General features: G+C 45.2%; 1 protein-coding gene across 2 annotated transcripts in view; it reads right to left on the minus strand.

Annotated features, from left to right (window-relative positions):
• METAP1 (methionyl aminopeptidase 1) overlaps positions 1–6,424 on the minus strand; it is a 71,967-nt gene extending 65,543 nt beyond the window's left edge. The window contains exon 1 of one of the 2 annotated variants that reach the window (XM_055296929.2): positions 6,110–6,424. In XM_055296929.2, coding sequence (XP_055152904.1) covers positions 6,110–6,223 — 114 coding nt within the window. In that variant the 5' untranslated portion in view covers positions 6,224–6,424. The remainder of the gene's footprint in view (positions 1–6,109) is intronic. The other variant, XM_063610218.1, reaches the window with a different exon arrangement.
• Positions 6,425–12,262: the final 5,838 nt, after the last annotated feature.

Below are 12,262 nucleotides of genomic sequence, written 5' to 3' on the forward strand. Positions count from 1 at the left end.
AACCAAATGATGCTTGTTTTTTTGTTGTTGTTGTTTTACAAATTCTACTGTAATATAGGTATATTTCATGCCGAAACTTCATAGATGACCAGAAGGCCCTCAAACCAACAATAATCCACTAACTACACTGTGAGAACCACTGTTCTGGACAAGGATATAGAATTAGCTTAGGATAGTTCAATTCTGGGTTCATGTACCAAATCATGTACCATTATTATATGTTCCTAAGTCAAAATGATTTAAATTTCGAGGAACATTTATTGAAGAGTAAACAGCAGCTAAAAAATTGGAAAGAAATTAAATTCAACTATAAGTGAATAAACAAATGACAGTACACCCATAAGTCTTTATAAAGGATCACGTAAATGTAGCCATGACATGACACTACCAAAACACTGGTTAAGACACAAGGATGAGAAAATTCTCTAAGATTATATGTATTATGGTTGCCATTTTTGTAAAAACATATACAACTATATGCACATGAATAAATATGCAAATATGTTCTTAAGAATATACACCAAAATTTCATAGAAATCATCTCTGGGTAATTGATTATCTTCACATATATTTTCTATTTTTCTACAATAAATAATTCATGAAATTATTTTTGTTTTGTTTTAAAGACTCATAATTTCTCTTTACCTCATCCTATCTTTTTGCTTTTAAGAAGCTATGACATTTGTACCTAAACTCAGCTAACTTACAGCAGTGTTTAAGGGTGGTCTGAAGTGACATGAGGAATTTAAAGAAAATCCCTATAAATAAAAACGCAGAACATGATAATATCTCCTTTAATGAAGATGAATTCCAGAAACACCCTAAACTGGCAGGAATGTTGTTACTGACAGAGAAAGTTTCAGAGGGCAGGGCTGCATTTCAAAGATACTGCATGTTATAAGGGCAATTCCTTCCCTACCTTCTAACTCCAACCTACCAAGATGCTCAAGAAGACTTTCTTCCAGCCAGGTGCAGTGGCTCACACCTGTAAAGACAGCACTTTCGGAGGCTGAGGCAAAGTGGAACTCAGAAATTCAAGACCAGCCTGGGCAACATGGTGAAACCCCGTCTCTACCAAAAACACAAAAAATTAGCCAGGTGTGGTGGCTCAAACTGGTGTTCCCAGCTACCTGGGAGGCTGAGGTAGGAGAATCACTTGAGCCTGGGAGGTGAAGGTTGCAGTGAACCAAGATCACATCACTGCACTTCAACCTGGGTTGACAGAGTAAGATCCCAACTCAAAAAAAAAAAAAAAAAAAAAAAAAAAAGAGAAGAAAAACTGTCTTGTTATTTAAAAAAAAAAAAAAAAAGACTTTCTTCCTGGATTCAGTTAATCATGTTACCTGCCACTTCTTTTAAAGAACCTATTATTGGATTTCTCAAAAATGTTCATAAACAAGTAACATTTCTCCTCAAAGATTTTTAAGCCTTCGTTGGTACTGATTTTAATAACATTACATATGAGGTTATGTGCACAATAAGGCCCAAATTTACTATATGCTCTACTAGGCACTCTGGATGCTCTCTTAGTCACCTTCCAGTCAACTCCATCGAAGAGGATGCTTCATTAGGCATAGGAGGGGACTTACCCAAGGTCATGGGAGCAAAATCCAGGTCTCCTTCCATTTACACTATGCTTACTACCTTTTATGCCTTATAAATATAGTTATATATCACTCAGGTCCCTCCCAGCTGATCCTCTAACCAGAGGAGACAGCAACTGCCATATGCTATTCGCGAAGTTAAACATCAGCTAAAAAACTGAAAAGTAACTAAATTCAACCATAAGCAAATAAATGACAGTGTATCAACAATATAGTATACTATTCAGTGTTTACAAAGGATAATGTAAATACAAAATTTCTTTGTTTTCCATTGCAAGCCCACTGATCTCCTTTCTTTCATTTAAGGAAATGAGGGCCTACTGTGGGCAAGGCACTTTGGAAAATACAAAAATGAGTAAAACACACCCTCTGTCCTCAAAAAATTCTTACACACAAATGAAAAAGACATACATAAACTATTAGGAAGGAACACTTCTATTAATAAATACAATCAAACATCAAGAACTCTTGGAAAACTCAATTTTCAAGTAAAACTGGTTGTACTCCTCTAAAGAACAAAAGCTTTCCTTAAAATTAAACATCCTAGGCTGGGCACAGTGGCTCATGCCTGTAATCCCAGCACTTTGGGAGGCTGAGGCAGGCAGATCACGAGGTCAGGAGTTAGAGACCATCCTAGCTAACAAGGTGAAAGCCCGTCTCTACTAAAAATACAAAAAAATTAGCCAGGCGTGGTGGTGTGCACCTGCAATTTCAGCTACTCGGGAGGCTGAGGCAGCAGAATCGCTTGAACCCGGGAGGCAGAGGTTGCAGTGAGCCGAGATCACACTACTGCACTCCAGCCTGGGTGACAGAGTGAGACTCGGTCTCAAAAAAAAAAAAAAAAAAATTAAGCATCCTAGATAAAATATTTCTACTTTCCTAAACATAAAACCGTATAACAATAAAAAGAGCTAACATTCATTAAGTTTACTAATATGCTAAGAGCTTTACATACTTTGGATTTAGTCTTCATCAAAACCCTGAGGTAGGTATTATTAATAGCCCCATTTTAAAAAGATACAGCTGAAAAAGAGAGGTTATTTGCCCAAGTCACATAACTAGTAAATGATGGAGCTGTGCTTCAAACACAGCAGTATACCTCTCTATTTTGATGCATTTATCCATTAATTCAAACATTTAATGGCCACCTACTGCATACAGATCATCATACTGGGAAATGAGAACAGGGCAATGAACAACATAAGATCATTCATCATGAAGTTCACCTTCTGACTAAAAAACAGATATTCTCGGCCGGTCATGGTGGCTCACGCCTGTAATCCCAGCACTTTGGGAGGCCAAGGCGGGCGGATCACCTGAGGGCAGGAGTTCGAGACCAGCCTCATCATGGAGAAACCCTCATCTCTACTAAAAATACAAAATTAGCTGAGTATGGTGGTGAATGCCTGTAATTCCATCTACTCGCGAGGCTGAGGCAGGAGAACTGCTTGAACCTGGGAGGCGGAGGTTGCGGTGAGGCAAGATCGCGCCATTGCACTCCAGCCTGGGCAACAAAAGTGAAACTCCATCTCAAAAAAAAAAAATCCTCATTTTTCTAACAGGTGAGGTAATCACAGATTGCACAAAAGGTCATAAAGGAATAAACAAGGTGGTGTGACAGAGTAACTGGGAATGCCTTACTTCTGTTAATGGTGTGATAGAAAGGCCTCTTGCAGTTTTGTTCTGTTTGTTCCCAAAGACAAGCTGGCCAGACAGCCAGGCCAGGGACCAGAGCAGTAGAAAGAAAGATCACTCCTAGTGATCAGAGAAGTGTTAAGGAAAATCCCTAATTTCTACTTTTTGGTTTTTTGTTTTGTTTTGTTTTTGTTTTTTTCTTCAGAAGGAGTCTTGCTCTGTTGCCCAGGATAGAGTGCAGTGGTGCAATCTCAGCTCACTGCAACCTCCACCACCCAGGTTCAAGTGATTCTTGTGTCTCAGCCTCCTGCGTAGCTCAGACTACAGGCATGTGCCACCACGCCCGGCTAATTTTTGTATTTTTAGTAGAGACAGGGTTTTGACATGTTGCCCAGTCTGGTCTCAAACTCCTGACCTCAGGTGATCCGTCCGCCTAGGCCTCCCAAAGTGCTGAGATTACAGGCATGAGCCACCGTGCCCAGCCAAGCCCATATTTCATCACAGATGTATAAAGTGGCTTAGGATAAGTTACAGTGACTTGATCAAGGTCTCAAGCTGGGATTGGGGGAATAGCTGTGATTTCAGAAGACAGGTGACACTTCGGAAAGGAAAGAATGTAAACACAGCCTTTGACTAGAGTAAGAGACTCAGAAGAGGGGCCCTGAATGTGGGGCTGGAATCCTGAAAGCAATGAGGGATACGCATAATCAGACTGCGGGAAACATAACTTCTGTACAAAAGATTTTGTTTGATAGGGTTTTTTGTGGGCGTTTGTTTGCAAGGGGAGGAATTACAGTAGATAAATAAATTAAGAGACTACGACAACTGATTTGGTGGGAAATTTTAAAAGCTGACCACAGGAGGTGGTAACAGAAAGAAAAAGAGACAGTTGGGACAGCCACTCTGGGAATATTTGAGTGCATGTCTAACAGTGACACCAGAAATATACCTGCAGAATCCAACATGTAAATACCTCCAATCCTAACACACGGAATAAATCCTGGATGTTTTGTTTTCACAAATGTGTCTAGCATTTTTCCACAAACCCCAATGATTCAACCTTCTTTCTACCTGTTTCATAAATGTGGTTTCACGCTACCTTTTTTAAATCTTAACAGAAGAATGTCATACATATTAATTCAAAATGCCACCTACTTTTAAAGTTATTCTACTCAGATGGTACAACTGTCAAAAGCAAACACTGTTTCTTAAGTTCAGGTCCCACACAGGCCACAACAAGATAGAATTTGGAAATTTTAAAGAATCTAAAGGACATGTACTAGGTTTAACATGAGTAATGCTCAACATGTTAAACCTAGTACAGGTCCTTTAAATTGTTCAGGAATGCTATTTTTAGATCAAGCAACACTCCTCCACGTGCAAGTTTTTCCAAATTATACTAAAAAGGTCAAGGATCATATCCTATCTAAAAACCAGACTATATAACACAGCTAAGACCTTTTACAATGGCTTATCTACAAGTATTGTGACATAAAGATTCTATTTATTTATATCTTTACGTTTTTATATGTTTTATGTTGGAAAATACTTTTATTATTTGTATTCTGTTCATATATCTGCCTTCATTCTTATTCATATTTTTATTAATGGCAGAGTTAAATCGTACTAGAATCCTTTAAAAAATAAAGGGCCTTACATTATAACAGCATTTCACGTTCCTTGGATAATCTGGGTCTCAGAAGAAGCTTGTGAAACTTACAAAGAAAGCTATAATCATCCCCTCTGTACAGGGTAACACTGGAACTCAGAAAGATTAACTTTACTAATTCAAGATCGCACAGTAATTGGCAAGGGCAGGGCCCCAATCAGGCCTTCCCTTTATTCCTGCTCTCCTCCCCACAGGACACTACCAATTTAATATTTGAATATTCATGTGCCTCTCTTCAGTAAACCTGGACTGTAACTAAGAGCCATACTATTGCTGCCCAGCCCTCATCCTGGGTCTCGAAATGCAGCAGCAACACTAGTACTCTTCAGTAAACAGAAACACGAGCACACGCTTCAGTCAGGACCCCGTTCAACGCTGGGTTTGCTCTACTGCACAAAACTTAACTAAAATACACTACAGCATTCACGCCTAACCCTCAATGGAACTGTCCTTTTCACTCTGGGGAATTCAGTCACAGGTGACTCATCCCGTTAGCTTACAGTTTTGTAAATTAATAATTTTACATACCGAAAGAAAAGAATGAATTACACAGACCTCTCCCTTCCCCACCCCCAAAGTTGCTTAAGTGTCAAAGCACGGTAGTAAAGCACAAAGAAGTAGGGCTGGAGCTAGCTAGCGTTCCTCCTCTCTGCGACTCCGACCGTCCTCGGGCCACCCATCTCTCAGGGCCCGGCGGGTCGCTTCCGCCCCCCACCCCGCAGGGACCCGACGGACGGCCCGGCAGCCTCCAGAGCCCAGACCCGAGCCCCGCCGGTGCTGCGGCTGTGGAGGCTCGAGACGCTCGGGCTGCCCTCCTTCCCGGTGCCGCTACCTGCCTCCGGCAGCCCGCACACCTGGCGGCCCCCGCCCCAGCGCGGGGAACCGGACCCAGGACGCGGAGATCTAGCGCGGCGACGCGACCCCGCACAAGCCCGCTTCCGCCCCAGCCCACATGGCCGCGGCGGGCGGCGCCCCCGCCCCCGCGAAAGCCCCGCGCGAGCCCAGCGCGGTTCCCGAGGACCCGGGGACCCCAGGAGGCAGGAGGGGGCGGTGGCGACGCGGGTGGGGAGAGGAGGAAACGCGGCCGGGGGGAAGAGGAGGAGCGCGTCCCGACTCGCCGCAAGGGCGGGAGGAGCCAGCAGGGGAGAGGCGAGGAGGGGTCCCGCAGCAGCCGCAGATCCACGGGGCAGCGGGCGTCTACCTGCGAGCAGAAGTACGAGCCCTGGATGCCCAGCTTGATGCAGGTGGGACACTGGAGCTTGGCCTCACTGCTGCAGCCGTCTGTCTCGCACACACGCGTCTCCACGGCCGCCATGCTGCCTGCCCGCTGGAGGAACGCCTCACCGGGGAAGAAGCGGCGGCGGGAGGGAGGAACGGCCGGGCGGAGGGGAGGGGAGAGAGACCGAGTCGGGGGAGGAGCTCGGCCAGCCGCGGGCCTGGGCGCGGGAGGGGGAGGAGCCCAGGGCCAGCCGGGACCACGCAGCGCGCCCCGCCCCCGCCGCGCGCGCGCAGCTGGTGCCCCGCCCCGCCACCTTCGCCCCGCCCCCCGCCGGCGGTGCCTGCGTGCCCAAACCTCCCGGCGGCGTGCGGGTTGGGGCTGTAAGGGAGCTCGGCAGGGTCCCCCCATTCGGCGCCTTCGGGCGTCGGCCAGCAGAGAACGCGACCTGCTGGCGCCTGGCGGTGAGGAGCCGCCCTCTCGCGGCGCACTCTCTGTGCCTAGTCAGATAAGACAGTCGTCGTCAGTGACGAACACCCAAGAGCCCTGATCATCCCCGACACCCCGCAGGCGGCTGGAGAGGGCGCTGCGCTCCTCTGCGTTGGTTCCCCCCGCCGCTCCTTGGATAACAGTCCCCTGGGTTAAGTTGTTTCTCACTGACATTGTCGGGACTGAGGCCTAAGGACCACCGCTCATTCACAGAAAGAAGAGCTATAGAGCTGTCAACGAGACGGTGAGCTGGTTCACATCTGCCCTCCCTCCTGCCTGACTTTTTTTTTCCACACACCAGCACCTCCCCTTCAAAACCGATAGTGCTAGTAATAGTAACACAACTATCAGGTATTCAATACAAATAATTTTTTTGTATAATCCTAGTTGATTGCTTCAGCAGTAAATAGGGGAGAATTGTGGCTGATCCTGAAATGTCAGAGTCGAAAGAAGCTGTAAAGGCCTTCCGCTGCGAACCTGTTGCTTCAATCTTTTCAGCTGTATTCCAGGTCGGCTGTGTTGTAACTCATGCTTGAGTGCCTCTCTGTCACTAAGGAGGAGCGAAAAACTAACATTTACTGATCACAAAAGGCTGTGAACTTTGTTATTGTATTTTTTTTAATTTCTCCGTACTTAATACACCAGAAAAGTTCATATTACTTTTATTTTTAAGAACTTTGTTTTAGCTAGGAGCGGTGGCTGACGCCTGTAATCAGTCCAGCACTTTGAGAGGCCAGGGCATCCAGGGCACCAAGGCCACCGGATTCTTTGAGGCCAGGAGTTTGAGACCAGCGTGCAAATATGGCAAAACCCCGTCTCTACAAAAGCTAAAACTAAAAACTAAAAAATTAGCCGGGCATGGTGGTGGGCCCCTGTAGTCCCAGCTACTGAGGAGGCTGAGCCGGGAGGATCGGTTGAACCTGAGAAGTCAAGGATATGGTGAGCTATGATCCTGCCACTGCACTCCAGCCCAGACGACAGAGCAAGACCACATCTCAAAAAAAAAGAACTTAGTTTTGCAATATAAGCAGTAAAAATGATGTAATAAAATCAAGTAATAGAAATGTTTACATGCATACATATACTTTTGTATACAAGAAAAAAATCAATAAGTATGTATATATGTACATATAAAATATTTTTTAAATAAAAACTGTACCATACCATGTAAAGTAACTTACTTACCTGATTTCTTCAGTCACTATGATGTCAACTTTTTGTTTGTTGTTTGGTTTTTCTTTGAGACAGCATCTCATTCTGTCAACCAGGCTGGAGTGCAGTGGTGCTCACAGTGAGAGGTGACAGTGTGCTGGCAGCCCTCGCAGCCCTCACTCGCTCTCGGTGCCTCCTCGGCCTTGGCGCCCATTCTGGCCATGCTTGAGGAGCCCTTCAGCCCGCCGCTGCACCGTGGGAGCCCTTCTCTGGGCTCCCTCGGCTTGCGGGAGGTGTGGAGGGAGAGGCACAGGCTGGAACCGGGGCTGCGCGCAGCGCTTGTGGGCCAGCTAGAGTTCTGGGTGGTCGTGGGCTTGGTGGGCCCCGCACTCGGAGCGGCCAGCCGGCCGCACTGGCCTCGGGCAGTGAGGGGCTTAGCATCTAGGCCAGCAGCAGCGGAAGGTGCGCCGGGTTCCCCAGCAGTGCCAGCCCACCAGTGCTGCGCTGGATTTCTCGCTGGGCCTTAGCTGCCTCCCCACGGGGCAGGGCTCCAGACCTGCAGCCCGCCATGCCTCAGCCTCTCCCGGCCCCACCGTGGGCTCCTGCCCACACGGCCCAAGCCTCCCCACGAGCGCCACCCCCTGCTCCACGGCACCCGGTCCCATTGACCACCCAAGGGCTGAGGAGTGCGGGATCACGGCGCCGGACTGGCAGGCAGCTCCAACTGCTGCCCCAGTACAGGATCCACTGGGTGAAGCCAGCTGGGCTCCTGAGTCTAGTGGGGACTTGGAGAGCCTTTATGTCTAGCTAAGGATTGTAAATACACCAAGCAGCACTCCGTATCTAGCTCAAGGTTTGTAAACACACCAATCAGCACCTTGTGTCTAGCTCAGGGTTTGTGGATGCACCAACTGGCACTCTGTATCTAGCTAGTCTGGTGGGGACTTGGAGAATCTTTATGTCTAGCTAAAGGAATGTGAATACACCAATCGGCACTCTGTATCTAGCGCAAGGTTTGTAAATGTACCAATCAGCACCCTGTGTCTAGCTCAAGGTTTGTAAATGTACCAATCAGTGCTCTGTGTCTAGCTAATCTAGTGGGAACTTGAAGAACTTTTGTGTCTAGCTCAAGGTTTGTAAACGCACCAATCAGCCCCCTGTCAAAACGGACCAATCAGCTCTCCGTAAAACAGGCCAATCAGCTCTCTGTAAAATGGACCAATCAGCAGGATGTTGGTGGGACCACATAAGGGAATAAAAGCAGGCTGCCCCAGCCAGCAGTGGCAACTCACTGGGGTCCCCTTCTGCACTGTGGAAGCTTTGTTCTTTTCGCTGTTTTCTATAAGTCTTGGTACTGCTCACTCTTTGGGTCCACACTGCGTTGATGAGCTGTAAGACTCACCATGAAGGTCTGCAGCTTCCTTCCTGAAACCATCAAGACCACCAACCCACCAGGAGGAACGAACAGCTTCAGACGTGCCTCCTTAAGAGCTGTAACAGTCACCGCGAAGGCCTGCAGCTTCACTCCTGAGCGAGCGAGACCACAAACCCACCAGAAGGAAGAAACTCTGAACACATCTGAACATCAGAAGGAACAAACTCCGGACACACTGCCTTTAAGAACTGTAACACTCACCGCGAGGGTCCGTGGCTTCATTCTTGAAGTCATTGAGACCAAGAACCCACCAATTCCGGACACAACAGCTCACTGCAGCCTCAGCATCCTGAGTTCAAGTGATGTTCCTGCCTCAGCCTCTGGAGTACCTAGGACTACAGGTACAGGCCTTGCCCAGCTAATTTTTTAGCTTTTTTTATGGAGACGGGGATCTCACTATGTTGTCCAGGCTGGTCTTGAACTCCTGGGCCGAAGTGATCCTGTCACCCCCACCTCCCAAAGTGCTGGGATTACTGGCACAAGCCACTGCACACAACATTCTTTATTGTCATCAACTATACTTTTACCACATAATTTTAACGTCTGCATAATATTCTATTGTATGGATAATTTACTGAACCAAATCCACTAATAACGGACATTTAGGTTATTTTAAATTGTTATCTATTGTAAACAAGGTTTCAGTGAATATCCGTTTAGCTAAAACTTTACATACATCCTTGTTTACTTAGGATATATTCTTTTTTTTTTTTTAATAGCGATAGTCTCACCAGCCCAGGCTGCTCTCGAACTCCTGATCTCAAGCCATCCTGCCACCTTGGCCTCCCAAAGTACTGGGATGAGCAGGCATGCAGCCTGCATGCAGGCATGAGGCGAGGAGGTCTTCAGATATAGTCTTAAAAGTGGAATTGCTGCGTTAAGAGTTTTCACTGTCTTTTGTTCTTTATATAGCTTGCCATATTTTTACATATCTCAGTGTAACTCCCTACAAAACATTTATCATTTAAAAAAGAAAAATAGTAACTTTAAAGTGGAGAGACCTAGGAGATACTCTCTTTATTGTGATCAAAGTGAAAATCACCAATAATGTGACAAATAGACATTGTACACTTCTCTATATGAACCATTGAGGAGAATACAGCATTATCTTTTGTAGTGGTCCTGAAAAAAATGCATAAATGACTCTAATCATGAGGAACTATCAGACAAACGCAAGCTGAAGACATTCTACAATATAATTAACCTATGCTCTTCAAAATGCCAATGTCCCAAAAGACAAAGATATGAAAAACTCTTCCAGATTCAAGAAGACTGAAGAGACCTGACAGCTAAATGCAACACATGATCATGGGTTGGATTTTTGGATCAAAAGAAAGAAAGCTTTTTGCTATAAAGGAATTAGGTTGCATTGTATCCTTATGAGTTCCCTGATTTTGACAATTACATATAGTGGAAGTCAGAAAGAGAAATGAATGATAAGACAAATGTGAGAGAACGTTAAAAATTGGAGAACCTGGGTATACCAGAGTTTTTTATTTTTTCAATTTGCTACTTTTCTACAGCTTTGAAATTATTTTAAAATAAAAGTTTTAGAAATTCTTCCTCTCAAAAGCAAGTAAATGGTGCTAAAAATTAAAAATTAGAATTAAAAATTCTTCCTAGATGCTCAACTGCAGGATCAAGTCCACTCCAGGCTCTTTGTGTATACCTCCACTTAGCCTCATCTCATTATTTTTCATGCCTAGGCCTTGACCATTTAGCAATAGCAAGATGCTCATGTTTTCCTGAACACATAGTGCTATTTCATTCTTCCATGTTCTTATACATGTTTCCTCTGTCTGGATTGCCTTTCCCCATTTGATCTCTTGGTGAAAGTACCATTTCCTTAAGATCCAGCTCTGACATCACTTCACCCATTAAACTTCTGCTGACCTCCTTAGCTCTACTTAATCAGTGCCTCCTCTGTGCTACCTGTAAACCAAGTACAAAATGCTATTGTTACAACTGACAATAATTTTAGGTAACATTTATTAAGGACTTAATATATCCTAGACATATACAGTCATGTGTATGACGTTCCAACACTTGGGTCAATAACAGGGTACATATACAACAGTGGTCTCATAAGATTATTATACCATATTTTTACTGGAACTTTGTATGTTGAGATACATTTAGATACACACATACTATTGTGTTACAATTGCCTACAGTATTCAGTGCAGTAACATGCTGTACAGGTTTGTAACCTCAAAGCAGTAGACTGCCTGTGCACCACACAGCCAGGCGTGTAGTAGGCTATACCACCTAGGTTTGTGTAAGAACACTCTATGATATTCACACAACCACAAAATCACCTAACAATGCGTTTCTCAGAGCATATCCCCATGGTTAAACAACACATAACTAGTGAGATGTAAAAGTATAGATACTAGTGCTTTTACTTTTAATTCTCACAACTACCGTATAAGGAAGGTACCAGTAGTAATCCCATTTTTATTTCTGTAGCCCAAGGTCACATAGCCAGTAGGTAACAGAGCCTAGAATTGAGCTCAGGTTTCCCAGACTACAAATCTCATGTTTTTAGCCACTATACTTCATTGCCTTTAATTTTTCACCTGTGTCTCCTACTAGACTGTGACTTCCTTGTAACAACAGATTTAATTTATTTTTCTCCCTATCTCCAAACCTTAACCCTAGCACAATGCTTGATATATAATAGGTGCTCAGTAAATGTTTGGCTGGGCATGGTGGCTCTCACCTACAATCTCAGCACTTTGGGAGGCCAAGGCAGGAGGATCACTTGAGCTCAGGCATTTGGGACCAGCCTGGGCAACATAGCAAGACCTCGTCTCTGCTAAAAGTAAATTTTTTTTTTGGGGACAGTTGCGCTCTTGTTGCCCAGGCTGGAGTGCAATGGCGCAATCTTGGCTCACTGCAACCTCCACCTCCTGGGTTCAAGCGATTCTCCTGCCTCAGCCTCCCGAGTAGCTGGGATTACAGGCATGTGCCACCACGCCCCGCTAATTTTGTATTTTTAGTAGAGACGGGGTTTCCCCATGCTGGTCAGGCTGGTCTCAAACTCCTGACCTCAGGTGATC

The sequence above is a fragment of the Symphalangus syndactylus genome, chromosome 10 (assembly GCF_028878055.3).
Source record: "Symphalangus syndactylus isolate Jambi chromosome 10, NHGRI_mSymSyn1-v2.1_pri, whole genome shotgun sequence".
Lineage (NCBI taxonomy): Eukaryota > Metazoa > Chordata > Mammalia > Primates > Hylobatidae > Symphalangus > Symphalangus syndactylus.